Source organism: Amphiura filiformis, chromosome 4 (assembly GCF_039555335.1).
Source record: "Amphiura filiformis chromosome 4, Afil_fr2py, whole genome shotgun sequence".
NCBI lineage: Eukaryota > Metazoa > Echinodermata > Ophiuroidea > Amphilepidida > Amphiuridae > Amphiura > Amphiura filiformis.
In genome coordinates, this window is record NC_092631.1 from 38,961,794 (window position 1) to 38,980,089 (window position 18,296).

Here is an 18,296-nt window from a genome sequence, read left to right on the forward strand (position 1 = left end):
TTAAAAAAAGATATTTATAACAGCATGGGTAAACCCAGTTTTGAGACTAGTAATACGACCTGGTAAAGGCAAAATGACAGTTAATGTGAAACAGTGCCAATGGTAATGATGTAAGACCTACTGTCATTCACAGCTACTGATATTACTTGGCTTTTATGACTACTTTTTACACTGATACAAAAGTTATGTATATTAGGCCCTTCACAATTGATGCTTAGTTTCCTGTTTCATGGTTGAAAACAAGGGATGAGGCGACTTTTAATTATTAATTATTAATTATCTAATATTTTCTTTATTTTAAAACAAGTGGTCGCATCCTACATCAACCTGTTTTTACTAGGAACATGCATTTAATTATTTTACAACTATGTTTGATTTTATACATAAGTAATGGTACAGTTATGTTCTTTGTTTATTCATCATTATAGTTGATATAAGCCAAGTCAGAAAGTAGCAAATGGAAGTCATTAAAAGTTATTTTAAAAGAGAAAATCCAAAATAAAAATAAAATAATTAAATATTTTGCAATTCTCTACTTTGGATGCGCGCTGGAAACAGGAAACTAAGAATTAATTGTAAAGGGCCTTATAGGGCAAGGAATCCAGTTTTATACACTGGAATTTCAGTGACTCAAGACAAGCGGTACGTTATTTATGAAGAGGTACTGCTAGAATGTACCTCATTTCTTAACATATAATCACTTGTCTTCAATCACTGAAATTTCAGTGAAGTAATTGATTCCTTACCCCTATAATATACATAACTTTTTTTACAAGTGTGTAGTTATTTTTCGAGAAAAATGTACAATTAGTCACAAAATTTATCAGGGGGTGTAGTACCACTTAAAAAGACGTTTGAATTTCTGAATATTTTTTATTATTATTAAAATGTTTGCAAAATGTTGTTTTTCATACAAACGTAGTCATGAAATATATAAAACCCAACATTTGATGTTATTCAAACGTATGTAGATATGTGTATTGATGTAGTGTATTGCTTACATTTATTACACGTCGGTGTGATGATGAATTGATGAAATGTTACATATTAAAAATAAGCTTCTTTATTAAAAGGGCATTTCGTGATCAACAGCCTCATCCCCCCACCGTTCACAAAAAAAGATCAGATTTTTATGCCACTGGAAACCTCTGGCTACATAATGTTTATGTACCAAAAATTTCTTGCAGATTAATTCGTTTAGCAAAAATATCGTCAAATTTGAATTTCGTTCTTGTGTAATACACATAATCATGCATAACTCGCTACGTAAAATCGGAATCAACTGAAATTTTGGGAATAAACTTTTTTCGTGGATATCTACTGAAAAAAAGTCATAAAAAAGGATGCTAGGATCACGAAACAACATTTTGCAAACATTTTAATAATAAAAAAAAATATTTAGAAATTTAAACGTCTTTAAAGTGGTACTACACCCCCTGATAAATTGTGTGACTAATTTTGCATTTTTCTCAAAAAATAACTACACACTGGTAACAAATGTTATGTATATTATAGGGGTTATTTAAACAAAAACGGGAAACAAAATGCTGCAGACAAAAAAAGAAATTATAGGATGTCCCACCACAACATTTGTAGCCTGTCCCCCTCTTGTAAGCTGGTTCTTGTCAGTGAGAGCTCATACCTACCTCTGTGAGTTTTTTTTAATGCACATAAAAATACGTCATTTTCCCTGTGTCTGGCCAAGTTTGGACCTTTTCCCCCAAGTGACAAGTGGCTTCCGAAAATGCATTTTTTGGCACATCAGCTTCCCAAAAATGTATTAAATATTGAGACTGACTTATTTATATTCCATGCAAATAAAACCATATTGTACGCCCGATTGTACGATCTTATAATATTATTGGTTAATTTCTTTTCAAACCTGATTTTTTAGCACAATTGTAATGTTTACACATGTCCCAACTTGCTCCAAATTTGTGGTGCAGCCAAATTTGTTGTGTCAGGTCAACAGAGCATTTTGACACAAATTCAGACATTCAGAGAAAATGATGATATTTATTGGGCCTGGTGGTCCAGGTGCAATGCCCCTCCACGAGTCCTGGAGGATACCCTTGAAAATCCTAAATTTCAAAGATTTTGAATGCCAAAGGAGGGCCGTCTTTCTCTATTCTCGTCTCCTCGCCTTCCTTTCCCTTTCGTCATCCACACCTATTTTTCTTCCCAACCCCAACCCAAGTCGCCATCCTCCAAACCCTCCATATTATGCCATTCTGCAAACACAGTGTGGGCTGTCTACAAATATCTTGTCTTGTCCACCAAACATCAATAGCCAATAATGATTAGGCTTTAGTAACTATTTATGGTCAAACTTGCATTTGCAGATGATCTTATTAATACCCTCCTTGATTGGTTCAAAATTGGATCCAATATTCATTTTGGCCAATCGGCAGGTAGTTCTCATAGGGTTAAGTAATTGGGCTTTCCATTTAGAATTCGCACCTCTGTGTAAGATTTCACTACCATCTCAATTCCAGTTGCACCTTATTTTTAATCACAAAAAAACTCCCAATTTATTTTAATTTCAATTGAAAACTGAAAAAATGCAAAAAATCTGTTGGATTTTTACACAATTTGGGCAAATGAGCAAATTTTGTTTAGAATTCCAGGAATCTTTCACCTTTTCCACTTGTCTTTTAAAACTGTTGAATTTGAATGGAATTCAGTGAGGTGTGGACTTCATATGTATTATCCCATTGTTTCCTGAATGTGTTTTTCAGACCAATATCCATAGCTATATCCTTCACATGTCAAATCATTATATTACTACTAAGAGACGGCAGCGGTGCCAGGATTTTTTTCGGGGTGGGGCATTGGGCGGCAAAGTGAATTTTAGGGGGCAAAATCAACAAATTTTGCTCAAAATTGCTGCAAAAAGTGAAAATTTTTCATAATTTTGGGATTTTACTGGGGGAAACTGGGGGGTGCAAGAGTTCTGAATGGGTGGCATGCCCACCTGGCCCCACCACTGCTTACAGATGATCTATTTATCAGGCATGAGACTGCACTTCCCTAAAAAAAAAAAAGTACCAAAAACAGGCTGAAATTAAATATAAAGTTGCAGAAATTTTGACTAAAAAAATAACTGAATTCAGTTAAAAAAACAATTCTCATGCCTTATTTATAGGAAAAAGGTTGCCTCAGAAGACCAGGTATACGGAATCTGAAAAAGACCAGGGTAATAGCGAATTTGCTCAGTACTTGTTCCTAATCTAAAAATTATGATTATTTATCTTAATTTGTTATTAATAACATCATGAAAAATATTGAAAAATTTGTCTGCAAAATGGTAAAATGCAATACAAAACAGGAGCACCAATGGTGCTGTAGCTCATTTGTTATGGGTTATGGTCAGGAATGCCATGCATAGCTATGTATAGCCATGTATAGCTATGTATAGCCATGGATAGCTATGTATAGCCATGGATAGGCCAAATGCCAACCCACTAATAAACAAGAACTCCACAAATTGCATATGGTGGTTTTTTTTCTATTTCACTATTAGACAACCCTTTCCCTTTTGAATTTCTTAAATTTAGTTTTACGTTAAAGGGGCATTCAGAGATCAATCAATCTCCAACAACATTATTCCAAATAAACTAACCCATACAAGCTCAATTGAGACAAAGCTTAGAACTTTGACATGATTCTTATTCTCTTGGTCGGGCTGACGCCACAAAGGGGAAATAGCCTTGTAAAACCAGTGTGCGCATGTGCAGTTCCCCTTTCTTGAGCTGGTTGCCTTGTACAAAGGGGACGAAGGGGAAAATGTTCCCGGATGTCCGACCGAGTGAAGGCATAAAGAATTTAGTGCTAATCCAAAAATGAAATTTCCTCATACTGATCCAATTCATTTCATTCGACTGCAGAGCAGGTGACAACAAAGTTTCTCCATGCACCCAGATCCATAACTAGTGCAGCAATAGCATCTGGTTGTAAATTGTTGTTGGTATTCTTAACAGCTTCTACTATAGAAATATTGACTGCTATGATAGGCCTAAGGTGATCTCAAAACCATGACTATATGTCATGGTTTGAGATCACCGCAGGTCTACAATTTCAACCATGCCCCGAATAAAAAGCAGTCAATATTTGTTTTTTATACCAAATCTTAAGATTCTTGTCATCTGTTTGGTTAAAAAAAGTATTGATTTTGGGAAGAGAAATTAATAGATTCAATGCGAACGGCACAGATTACAATCTGCGATTTCCGCGTAATTATAGAAAACATTAACCCATGCGTAATATCATTTTACGCTGGGAAAGAAGCACACGCAGAACTATGCCCGGGGAATAGTTACTTTTGCGGGTATAGTCAAAACTATGCCAGCGCTTTTAACCAATCAGATGGCGGGAATCTTTAGATGAGGTATATAAATATAAGTCAGATTGTCTCATTGCCATGTACCCCCAAGGAAGCGTAGTTAGCATCATTACTAGGGTGATGAGAAGCTGGGTGTCAAGGTCCGTTCATACTACCACCGCATTTGCGCCGCATTTGCACCGCTTTGCGATGCGGTGCATTGCCGCACTGCATCGTACTGCAAACTACTGCATTGTGATATCGCAATGAAGTTAAATACATTTTAACTTGGAAATGTGACGAGTTGCGTTGAGTTGCGGTAAAAAGTAATCGATATATCGGCATCGCAAATGCGGTGGTAGTATGAACGGACCTTCAGTCATAGCATAGTTCCGGCATTGCTCACATGATGATGTTGAGCATAATCTGTAGCATGATATGGCAAATGCATTTATTTTATTTTCCATGACACTGGATATTACCCAGGATTCACAGCCATATGAAAGTACTCTTACATAGATGTCTTGGTCCTAAAACGATCTCTGAATATCCCTTGAATAATCAGTCTACATATATTGTATTCATTTGCCTTTTATTTGACTTAGTATTTTATACATATGAAATTCATGACTGAATTTATTTTTTTATAATAACTCTTTATTTAAATCTCAGTCATGGGGAAATATTGAAGTGAAGCAATTACTGTATTCAGATCATCATCTAGAAACAAAAACTTTGGTCTCCAGCAGCATATCTGGTGAAATACTGTATAACACTTAAATTTTGCAGGTACTTAATTTCACTAATTGAGAAAAAGCCTGATTTTTGAGGATTTTTGCAAATCCAGAAGATTTACTGTTAGTATCAATGTAAATTTAATATTTCGCCGCGAATATTCGCGGGGGATTTAATTTCGCAAATTTCAGGTTCTCACGAAATTCACAAAATTAAATACCTCACGAAATTTAAGTGTTTTACAGTATCCATGGGGCAAAATGTGCTATTGCAGTTGAAATCCATAACCCCAATGAAAAATTTGACCTTAATATCCCACACAGGGGGTGTAGACTTCAAATGGAGTCACCCATTCAGGTACCCCTATTTAAAATTCACACTCCCTGTGTTGAAGATTAAGGTCATGTCTTCTATTAGGGGGTATATGGATTTCAACTGGAATAGCCAATAGCTCTGAGCCAATAGCAAATCAAGTAATAGCCAATAGCAAATCAAGTACTCCCCAAAATATCCGACTGGTACAAATGTGCATATAGCTCTCAAAAAATTGCAATGTTGATATGAGCTGAATTTTGGTCTGAGTGATATGGGCCACACCACATTTTGTTTACTTTATTTCAATATTTGAACTAGTGGGTACAAACTGACCCCTTCCCTTGGTATGCCAATATTTAATTCAATGGCTGATCAACTTAACCTGAGGCTGAACAAAAATTGTTTGATTGGCATAACCTGACAGACCCAATTTTAGTGAAAAATTAAAAAAAATTAAAAAAAATAGGAAAAGCAGCACACTAATCTCCTGAAATGTGTGCTTGTTTTAAATTTATAGAAAAGCCTGCAGCTGTTTTTTTTTTTTTTTTTTTTTTTTTTTTTTTTTTTTTTCCTGAAAATATGTTTTAAAAAATAATAAAAAATACCTACTGACCTTTACACAAATCAAACAATTTTTTATATTCCTCATGTCATCATCATGAAACTCAATACATTTAATGCATATGTTGGCATATTTGTAACTCTGGTCAATAAATATGAAACAAGTCTAATCAGGCCAAAGGAATGAAAGAATGCAATTTTTTAAAAACTTAATTTTGTTCTCATTTACTTAGAGATTGGCTTCAAAACCCAATCACTTGTGGACCACCTGCCAGAGGCTGTGGCAGAACCACTGATTTGGACATATTAGGCCATTTTAACCTATAAAGTGAAAAATGTTGCGCTCTTCACGCAAATTTGTTCCACTTTTGCTCCATGGTTTTCTATTTATATTTGGAACTAGCAGAAACGCGCAACGCTCATTTTTCACAAGGCATCTTTCACAAAGACTAGTTCAGAACAATATCACACAGTTCTGCCAGGGTGCTACGAGCAGTCAACCTTAGTTGGGTCGGGCTATTCAGTTAAAATCCATACATCCCCTATGGAAGGCACGACCTTAATCTCCCACACAGGAGGTGTGAATTTCAAATGGGATTGACCCATTCTGGTAGCCCAATTTGAAATTCACACTCCCTGTGTGGAAGATTAAGGGCATGTCTCCCACAAGGGATGTATGGATTCAATTGGAACAGCCTATTTTGAAGCCACCCCCTTAACCAGTAATCAAGTATGATATGGCTGAAACCCTTACAATCCCTAGCATACATACTTATGGATAGCTTCAAACCCAAAGGCCAATCCACCGCTGGCACAATGGCAGAACCAGTGGTTCTATTGTTTTGAACAAAAGAAACCACACCCAATCACTGGTTCTGCCAGAGCGGTAGGGGTTGGACAGCGCTTGGGTTTTGATGCCTTCCATTAATATGAACTCTTGAGGATATCAATTTTCTGATATATGTTATTGTCTTTTTTTTTCCTGTATTTCAATTTCACTACGTTCTATGACCTGGTTGGATTAGATTGAGTCTTGTTGTGCTATTCCTGTTGAAATCCATACGCCCCTTATGGAAGACATGACCTTAATCTCCCACACAGGGAGTGTGAATTTCAAACAGGGTTACCTGAATGAGTGACTTCATTTGAAATTCACACTCCCTGTGTAGGAGATTAAGATCATGTCTTTCAAAAGAGGTGTATGGATTTCAACTGGAATAGCCCAGTAGTTGATTCAAGACAATACACACTAACAACACTTCTGAATAAAAAAGAATGCAAGCTTCATTCGTGCCATTTAAATCGGTTTGATTTAAACCAGCAGCTAAAATATCAGCCATAAGGATATCTTAAGTTTGTAATTATGTCCATGATTAAAGTACTTTTACCCACACAGAAATACCGACATCGGACCGGAAAATGATCTTTGCTGATCTCAATTTTTTCAATTTTACAACTACCAGTTCTTCCAATTTCTTTCACAAAAGTCCACACCGGGTCTAAGCAACTTACACAGTCAATTCACAAGTCTCTCTGTATGATGAACGCAATTCCCAGATTTGAGAAATGTTTCATCCGACATGAGATCGTGGCTGGTGACTGAATGAATACATCGTCCTCTGGCGATCGATTCTCAATGCATCGTGCGAACACAACTGCAAAACCACAATTATTGTTCAAGCAATCTGCTTCGATCAATGGATGCGACGACTTTGCCGTGCTCATAAAATCCAATTTTCAATAAACTTTGTGCACCATGTTAAAAAGCTTGCCGTACATATCATAATAAATATATTGACATTGCTTGCGATTCAAAAAGTATACAGTCCATCTCAAGTTGAAAACATGAAAGTAGTAGCCACACCTTGGTATAAACTGCAGGCTATGCTTTCACCTTGTTAATAATACCGGACTGTAATATTTTCTCTTACAGAACAGCAAGATATGTTGGCAATAATAACACAGGTTTCAACTTTCTGATCAGGCTTTGGTTGCAGACCATCTTTCCGACTTCAGTCCCCTTTTACTGTTTAAGACAGCAAATGTTAACAAACGGAAACACTTGTTGTCCAAACAGTTAATAAGTCCTAGTGGGATGCAGTAGTACATAAGAAAACAAGAGAGGTACGTCCAATAACAAGTCATATAATCTTCAACTACTGCTGTTGCCTGCTGCTTGTTGTTGCAGGTCCCTGTTGTGTTTTTCAATCTGTGCAAAGAAAATCACCGAAAAGAAAACTAGTGTTACTGGTTGTGTTCTGTATTAAAATATTGTATTAACCCTAACACCCATAGATACCACAAAAGACTATGAAGAAAACCATTGCGCATGCATGAATCCCAGGGTCTGCGATGACACAATCACTCTAGGTGCTATATGCTCATGGAATCGCTGACCGGGACAGCGTAATCTGTGTGGCTACCGGTCGGTGATCGTGTGCTTGGCATGGGGGGTCTAAGGTTCGAAAGGAAAAGGAATTTCCACACTGGCCAAATGTCCCTCACAGATGAACCAAGAAGTGGACGTCCATCACTTACGGACGATGTGGTCACCCTGAAGAAAGTGATGGATCTTATCATGGAAGACCAAAGAGTACATGTAACTATCAGCATGATCATGCATGAAACTGATCTTAGTTTGATATGGCAGTGTGTGGAATATTATTCACAACCAACTGCACATGTTTAAGGAGTCAGCACGGTGGGTGAGTTCCGTGCTTGCCGACTCCTTCCCAGAGGCGTGGAGTTAGCAAGCACGGAACCCCTTTCCACTTCCTTCACTGTGGCCGCATCGTCCGTAAGTGTAGATGGACGTCCACTTCTAGGCTAATCTTTGAGGGACATGTGGCCAGTTTGGGAATTCATTTTCCAAAAAGCAACAGTGCCATATGATGGGCAATCATCACCGTAGACAGGCTTCATTTCATTATAGATTTTCTGTAACCCTTCAAATGCAGGAGCTTAATCATATTAGAGGTCATTTTTATGATAATTCCTGGAAAAATCATTAGGTAAGCTTAAAAAAATATGAACTTAGGATCAATGACTTCTGGTTCACTTCCGGGGTTACGATGTAATTTTCGCCAATACCAACACCATTACTGTTCTTGTGTGGACCGTGGTAAGCTTACTTACACAAGATAGCATGGAAATTGTTTGACTGGAGAGGCATTTCTGGTTCTAGGTTCTGGTTCTGGTTGAGTCGGCATTGCCAGATATACTATACTTCACCAACTTATCCTGGAACCTAGGATTGAGTGCAGATATCAGAACCGGGGATGTCCCCTTCTCTTTTTGAATAGCTCTTGACACTTTAACGTGCACAGGGATGAATCCTCCTGAACACGGGACCAACGGCTTTACGTGACTTCCGAACCACTGGACATCGCACACACACTACCTATATCTGCACATGCTAAGCAGTGTATGGGGGCGAGAAGAAATTCTACAATTAAATTCTGTGATGAAACTGAACTCAATTGAAGGATTCCTGACCATATAGAAACTTTTTGGGAGGAAAGAGAATTTTCACCTAAGGCAAGCCCAAGGCTCGAACTCTCGTCGATCGTATCTCCCGGCCGACAGCGCAACGCCTTAACCGCTCGGCCATCTCGCCCTCCTTATTAGAGGTGGAAGCATTTATTAGAGGATATACAGTAAGGTGCTTCTTTTGTAATCATGTTGACAACGAAAATATGTAACGACAACAGTACTAGTATTTCATGGATTATTGAAGTGTGGTTTTAAGTAATCTGATATTTGTCAGTATGCAAAAGTCACTACAATATGTTTGCATATAGATTGAAATGACTTACAATTTTCCTAACTTGTGCTACGGCATCATCTGAGCCTTGTAATGTGTCTGTTGTGTATGGAGGCTTAACAACAACGTCATCTAATACTATGATGTTTTTGCCTTGCCATTTGCAGGACAATCTATGGAAGAGAAAGAAAAGCAATCATATAATACACATGTATTGTTAGGTGATTCTTGACAAATCTCAATACAGGCATAGTTTACCGCAAGGGAAAAATGAAAGATTGTATTTGTATAAAATCTTATCATTCAGTAGACATGAATAGCGACATTTCATTCGTTAATAGCCAATAATATAATTTCGTATTGTTCAGCGCTCATAAATTACCGTACAATATATAGCCGTATTATTCAGCTCTTAATCAGTAATGGCAATGAATGGGCCTGCATACTCGCGTTGTATTGTACACTGTGCTGATCGCGTATGCGGTAGAGACGGCAATTACGTGCTACCTCGCGTCAGCGTGCGTCACGCATTGGCAATGGCGCTGTATTACATGGCCTGGCGGTAGTTGCACGACAGAAAACTGTAAAGCATGCATGGAATAGTTTGGAGTAGGCCTATAACTTGATCATTTTATGATTGTGTACTTGATCATTTTATGATTGTGTACTTGATCATTTTATGATTGTGTACTTGATCATTTTATGATTGTGGTCTTTCTTTCCTTTCTTTCTTTCTTTCTTTCTTTCTTTCTTTCTTTCTTTCTTTCTTTCTTTCTTTCTTTCTTTCTTTCTTTCTTTCTTTCTTTCTTTCTTTCTTTCTTCCTTTCTTCCTTTCTTCCTTTCTTCTTTCTTCCTTCTTCCTTTCTTCCTTCTTCCTTCCTTCCTTCCTTCCTTCCTTCCTTCCTTCCTTCCTTCCTTCCTTCCTTCCTTCCTTCCTTCCTTCCTTCCTTATTTATTTATTTATTTATTTATTTATTTATTTATTTATTTATGTATGTTAAATTCATGTCTACTGAATGATAAATTCGTTACCCCCTGTCTGTTCATATGCGGCCGAGTGTGATACGACCTCAAAACCAGTGATATTTTTCGTATTGCATGAACAAACAGGGGATAACTAATAATATTGCATTGGATCAAATTCAAGCTTGCTTGATCTTCAACATATTCACAAGTCTAAAAATCAAATCCACCTTGTACTACATACTACAGTTTATCGGCAACTTATATATATCGATTTATTGATATATCTTGGTGCTAACCCGTCAGCGTTACTTAATACTGAACTGCTGTTAATGACTAGATTAGCCTTGACAATTAAAAGTAATACTTACGTCTTATTTATGGTGCGGAATAGAAGCTGTACAGCGGGACTGATGCCCTCTTTTTGTAATCTAATGGCCATCTTTTTCTCTGCGACTGAATCCGATACTCTTTTTTCAATCTGAAATATCAAAATGTGGCGTAACATACGTGCAACATTAGACTTTATCAAAAGTAACTTTCTTATATAACTATTATGCCTATTCACAATAGGAATTGCAAAGATATTATCTTTGGTTAATCCTGTCCTGCCCATCAAGAATCATCATCCTTATCTTCAAGGAATAACATCTAAAGACTTGCAATATACAATGTAGAGCTGCCAGCCTTATTTTCAAAACAAAATGCATCACTAAATAATGCACTCAACTGGCTACCAGGCATAACAAGAAATACAATTACATCAAATAAACACAACCCAAAAAGTAATTACACCGTTGGCGTTTATTGCAACTTTACAAGACAATATCTCAAAATCTATGCATCAAATTTTTAAACTGAAACAGCAAAAGGAAAGCCATTTTAGTTTTACAAATGTTGATACCTCATTTGTGTTGATAGCTCAAAATATGCAGCCTTGTCCTTGAATAAAAAAAAATATGCAGATTCAAAATTTTTATTAAATGGGTCACCATGGCAACAAATTTTGGGCTAATCACCCACCTTTGTCCAGTATTTTTTGTGAGACCTGAGAGCACATCAGACACACCAAATTATATTCTGAATACGATGACTGTCCTGATGATATCAAATAATTTTTATTTTATTTTTTTTAATTTGTGATATAATATGTAAACAAACAAATATTTTACCTGTATTTGTTTGCAATCTTAACTGCTCTGAGCAGCTTTGTATTTTGCTTTTATTCATGGTTTCAAAGCCTACATGTACGGGAAATAACTACACTCCTCAAATAACTAAAGGATCGAAAAAATTTCATCCAGATTATCTTGACCATACTTGTACCTAATCGAAATATCTTTTTATATTATGTGGCCTTGTCCATGCTCTACTAAACACTGTTAAAAGTCTCATCATGACTGTTTCATATTGAAAACATCTTGAAAGATAATTTTGTTTTTGAAACATATTGAATGAAATTTTTTGATCCTTTAATTACTTTGAGGAGTGTATATTCGCTGGCTTTTTTAAATTCAGTTCTGAAATTTTCAGCAAAAAAAACCTTGCAAATATTTTGTGCTATATAGAGTACTTTACCTTTCTTGTATTAAGAGTTGGAAGCTCTGGTGGAGGTGTAGTTGATTCATGTACAATCTGTACATCATTACATAGTGATAGATTGACTAGAGTGACATCGTAGATTCCTCGCCTTTGATCTCCTGCTGGTTTCTTTTCTGAGAAAGTTACATCGTTAAGGAATGGAACAACTGAACCAATCTGGAAAAGTGTAACTCTTGGGTGTCACAATCAATAACACATGTTAAACAGGGTTAAAGCTAGGCAAATTTTAGTGCCGGGTGAAATTTATATGAAATGGTAACAAAATTGAAATTTTGATAAGAATTGCACATTTTTATACTGATTGATCATTGATTTTGAAACATTTGCGACTGGAGTGCCGGGTATTTGGGCTCAAAATTTACTTGAGTGCCGGGTGGGTCCGCCCACCACTGCCCAGCGTAGCTACAACCCTGATTTTAGTAGCTACAACCCTGATGTTAAACTAATGCAACATAATTTGTAACAAACATATCTATTTAAGGGGGAATAATACCCTGATTTTCATCAGTACCCCACTTCTTTTTTTTCTTGCAAATTTATGACGTACATAAATATGTTCATCACCTCATGTCCTGAACTTATAAAATATATCTACATACAAAGTGCATTTAAACCATTTTAGTAAGTCATTTTAGCCATACAATGTATATATTTTTTGTTTACTGTATCCTAGTAACTCAGATCTGTGTTTCATAACAAACCATAATCTATTCTATTGAACATGTTCAAGTAGAGTACATGAATAGAATACATTAAATCCTTTGTTATACTATCTATAGAAAATCTAGTGGTACAGCTCAACTTACCGTACTTTGCCTAACCAGACAGCCCATGCCAAAATTGATACTACACCTTTACATTTCATCGAATCTCTTTTTTGATGTCTGTCATTTTGAACATCACACTTGAAAGATGTATGCTATGTAGAAACTTTATTTTTCAATTTCATAATTTGCATATTATTAGCATATTTGCAAGAAAAAACATGAAAATCAATAAATACCTATATTTTTCACAATTTCAATATTTTATTAGAAATTAAGCATGTAGGCCGTTTGTTTTGACTTGATGAATGAAGCTGTTAAAACAGATTTTGATATTTTTGCTTATTTTTCCTTTTTTGCCCCAAAATGTGTAAAAATCAACATTTTTGGATGACCTATATTTTCTTTGAATATTTATCAAATTTCTTAATTTAGGTATAATACAGTGCAGAAAAAGATGTCAAAAAAATCTGTTAAAACAGATTTCCAATAAATTGTTCCATTTTCCATTTTGGGTTAAATACTGAATTTTCATGCGGGGGATATTTGAAACATAAAATGAAAACATGTCCATTGCACTTTTTCCTCGAGATGTACTATAATATCAAGGTTACGGATATATTATAATCCCTTCTCATCTTCACTGATCCATCAGATACCTATTGTTATGAATGATCAATGAAAAGGTTCAGAACTGGGTCTGTCAAGTATCTATAGTTATTTTCATGACTGTGTCAACTCAAAAATCATGCAAGGTCGAATGTAGGAAAAGTATGATCAGTTGAGCTGTATAACACTGAATAAATTAAATAAACACTTATACAATGGATGCATAGTCATTAGTCAATTTAATACTATAATGTGTTGTTAGGAGAAGAAAAGGCTATTAGGTCACCGTATGTCAGGTTATAGGTCAATTGGTTCAGGTCAAATTTTAGCATCAATTTTGAATACACATGTGAGAGTCTGTGATATCATAATGAGGCATAATTTTGATATTCTGTCTTTAACTGGATATATATCGAGAAGTGCAAGGTGGATATACTAATATACCGGTACCTTGGGATGTAAATGGTGAGTACAATTTAGAATGCCTAGTTGAGACGGATTTCACAAATAAATATAAAATAGTTACCAAAATCACAAAAGTTAAGCTTACGGAAAACTACCCAATATGGTGGTATAGGTGACAAGAAATACAATTTTTTTCAACATTGCTGTAGTATGGTTGTGATAACCTGTTAGGCTGTTACCTATGGCTTTTAAATTAAGTTTCAGTGAAATAATGTCGCAAGTTAAAAATACAAAATATAGCTCAACATTGAAAATAGAAGCATTTTAACCAGTTCCTTTTTGATAGTTGTGGAGCACCAAGTTCATGAAGTCATAAAAGAAATCAGGAACCACTTATTCCCATTTTACATATCAACTTTATTTCCCTAATGTGTTAGCAACACATATCCAAAATTTTAACGAAATCGGTTGATAGTAAGCTTTCCAAAATGAAGTGAATTTAAATCATCAGTGATGTACCTCCTTTTGGCTTCTATCTTCAAAAGCATGTAAGCTACATTGATACCGATGCCACCAATAAAACGAGAAGATTTGCCCTTCATTTTGCATACCACTTTGTCCAATTTTTTTTGTAATTTCTTCACAAAATGCAAAAAATGCAAAAAGAAATCAATGGATGTAGTACCCCCTTAAATTAATAATTAAGTGCCAATTAATTAAATCCCTAAATTCTACATTATTTAATAAACCGTGTACACATGATTTTGGCCACCGTTTATTTTTACGAGGGACGATTGGAAGACTGGGGGTCTATCTTTACTGAAAGCCATGTCTTGTTAGTACAGCAATATTTGTTTTTAATTAGTGTTGGCCGATACCGATCTGTGAATCGGAGATTGGTGCCGATATGGACTGCATCGGCCTTGAATCTGAATCGGCAGATGAGCTATCAGCTGCTGATCTAGCTTACCGATCTCTGAACTTGACAGTAATAAAAGTACACAACAATTCTTTAAGCTTACCATTACTTTCTTATGTAACATTACTACTATTTAATGCCAATATATTTCCAAAAAACGTTGTTACCACCGCAAGAATCATGTCGTTTCATACTGTATTTTATAATATTATCCACTCAGTGACAACACTGCCGACTGTACAGTGCGTCCCTGGGAAAAAATTTTAAACACTTTAACACTCGACACGTGCGCCCTTCAATGTCGGGTTTCCCAAGGTGAATTTGAGGGCATGTTATTTTTAGAACCACGCACATTCGCTATTCCTCCTCACACGGACGATTTCATCTCTTAATCTCCGAACACGTGAATTTTTTCTGTAAACAACTCTGCACAACCAATCAGGATGGGAATTCCGCGGTATTCCCCAATACGTCATATGCATAAATTATTATAATATCGATGGAGCTGATTTAGCTGCAGGGTCATCAAATCAATTCGCGCAGTGATTCGCCTAACTTGGTACACACGCAAATCAAAGTTGAGTCGCGGAGAAGAAAGAAGAAGAAAACAATCAAGAGAAATGGATTAATGATTAAACTTCCGACAATCGGAGGCACTGAGTGAGTAACGCTGGGACTTGGGGTGTAAAATGGTATTTTATTTGGGTTGATATTGACATGAAAAACCTCTAAAACGGTCATCATATTACATAGTTACAGGTTTGGGGAATTAAGCTTTGACCGTTAACATTACTGGGGCCCGACTTGAATGAACTTGTACTGGTTGTAGAATAACATAAGGAATCTGAATCGGGATCGGATCGGCCCGATCTGCTAATTTTCAGATCGGAGATCGGCAGATCCGATCTTGGGTTGGATCGGCCAACACTATTTTTAATCAACATTATCAATTACTTCAGAGACAAAAATAACCTGGGTATGTTAAAACTTCAAAAAAAGAAATTTTTTCATGTTACACCCTGTATTCATTCAAGCACACACTGTACAATAACATTTTGTGCACGCATATTCTGTATCCTCATAGTGTCACCAAGCTTTAAATATATTTACTTCATCATTCATGTAATCGGGTGAACATGTAAGGTTTTGTTTATTTGAATCAGAATTGGTGACTTTCCTCTCAATTTGCAAAGTGTATGACATACGGTATCCAGTTTTTGCTTTGCAATAAAATGCTGTCAAATACCAGAACGTCCTCAAACGTTTGAATTGAAATTTGCACTTTACTACAACTGGTACTGCTAAAACAAATAAACCAATGTATGTTAAATCTGCAATTTAGTACCTGGTACCATAAAAGAACACAACACATTTAATATCAGGATTCGTACACTTTCTGACCACCAAAATTCCATGACTTTCGATGACCTATTGTGAAAATATTTCATGACTTTCCCTGACTTTTGACCTCTATGAGAAGTGGCCTTTTGTAATGACTTTTTAAAGTCCCATAAATTTCAAAGACTAGATATGACTTGCATATTTATCATGTTCTCATATTCCTACAGTATATTGTGCAGCTCTTTAATGAAATCAAAGCTAGTATTATTATTTCAAACTTTTCAAAGTATAATTATAGTAATACAGGTAATGCAAAAATGAAAATCATGGAAATTACTTTAATTAGATACATGTTACGAGATCGAACAATAGCCATATCCCGGCAAAAACAACAATAGAGAATAACATCATGCTGACCGACCGAATGCCTTGATATTTAATGTGGCACTCCCAATTATTTCGGTGATTTCCATTCAGTCGACCAAGCTAGTTGAGCATCTTGAACTTTATTTCATAAAAGTTAATTTTTTAGTACTTCCATGGTCCAAGCTGTGCGCCAAGCGTCCACGTAGACGAGCTTACACACAGAAGAAATAAACAATCACGCTGATTGGTTGATCAACAACGCACTTGACAACAAGCCGGTTCAGGCGGTTGCCATTGGTCGTCGGTTCAGCGCGTAGTCATGGTAGTAGGCGACCTTGTACCCGGACCACGGAAGTAATAAAAAATTAACTTTACAAAAACAATCAATCATTGAAATTTTAATCAATGTCAATGACCAGTGTGTGAAAGCTTTTTTTAACTAAACCAAAGCTAAGGATGAGGCTCATGATCTGGTCACATTCCACTCAAATTCACGGACCCCTGGGGATCAATGTAGGCAATGCATTCACCTACAATATGGGGCACCGTTCATAAAAAAACCTTTTCAATGATGAGTCATAATAAGCCCCATCTTATTCATACATTTACAGAATCTACAAAGTTGCCGAATTTTGCACCCCGTTACTTTCCACGTTTTAAAAACAATTTTTAAGGATACTCAGTGCAATCATACTGTTCCCGTCAAACGACATCACCTCGCCTTCAATTCTCTCGCCAAAACAAGTAACACAGACCAAAACATTGCCCACTTTCAGAGGATTATCGCCCGAAGCTCCTTCAGAATTTACAGCCATTTTGGATTCACGCTACGCTGGTTGAAAATGTTTTCCTTTCATTCGAGGAGCACCGCAAGTGTGCAGCGGAAATCATGATGGCATATAAATTGGGAGGGATCGAGCTCATCAGGCCTCCAGAAAATTTTCTGTTGTCTGGGAACTTAATGACAAGTGCTGAAAATTTTCTGTGAAATAACTGAAATAGGCCTATGTGCGCGTAGCGGACATCATGAGCGCGAAGCGCGTAGTCCTAACAGCCGGGGTCCAGGGCCCGCTTAAGGGCAGCTCTCAGGGTTTAGATGCTCTCTCGTGCAATCTGAGCCTTATTTTGGAACAGTTTTCTATAAAAATTTACATCCTAAAAAAAAAAAAACACAACTTAAAATTTCAAAGTATTACTGTCAAAACTCAAAACAATTTTTTATTTATTTTTTAACATTTTTTTGGAAGTATTTTGCAGTTTTGAAGAACCACTGGACCTATTCTGAAGGGTTAGGATTATTCACAGATAATTTGAAAAAAAAATGGAAAAAAAAATTACGAAAAAAATACAGATTATTATCCTTAATATGCAAACCATTAACTTGTGTTTACCTCAAATAAACATCAGTTAATGGTTTGCATAATACAGAGATAACAAACTAATTTTTTTCGTAATTTTTTCTTTTTTTTTCTTTTTTTTTTTTGCTAGGCTACCCAATGAGAAGGCTTACCTAATAATGAGAGAAATAATGGGATTCATCTAATCCTACAAATTCTAGGTCTTTTTTGTATATCTTAAAACAGGAACTTGGGTCCAACAACATTTTCAAATGCTGGACGGCTTTTCTTCCCA

General features: G+C 36.1%; 1 protein-coding gene across 1 annotated transcript; it reads right to left on the reverse strand.

Moving 5' to 3' along the window:
* Positions 1–6,160: 6,160 nt before the first annotated feature.
* Positions 6,161–17,518, reverse strand: LOC140150870 (protein LSM12 homolog A-like). Its single transcript, XM_072173017.1, has 5 exons — positions 17,344–17,518; positions 12,237–12,373; positions 11,030–11,139; positions 9,748–9,868; positions 6,161–8,141 (listed from the first exon to the last, which is right to left on the reverse strand). The coding sequence occupies exons 1-5, from the start codon at positions 17,477–17,479 to the stop codon at positions 8,085–8,087; spliced, it is 561 nt and encodes a 186-aa protein (XP_072029118.1). The 5' UTR covers positions 17,480–17,518; the 3' UTR covers positions 6,161–8,084.
* Between the last annotated feature and the right edge of the window lie 778 nt (positions 17,519–18,296).

Coding starts and splice junctions, on each gene's coding strand:
- LOC140150870 (XM_072173017.1), bottom strand. CDS start 17,479: ATGGCTGTAAATTCTGAAGGAGCTTCGGGCGATAATCCTCTGAAAGTG. Junction 11,140..12,236: donor CAACTCTTAATACAAGAAAG/GTAAAGTACTCT, acceptor TTGATATTTCAG/ATTGAAAAAAGAGTATCGGA. Junction 9,869..11,029: donor TTCCGCACCATAAATAAGAC/GTAAGTATTACT, acceptor TCTCTTCCATAG/ATTGTCCTGCAAATGGCAAG.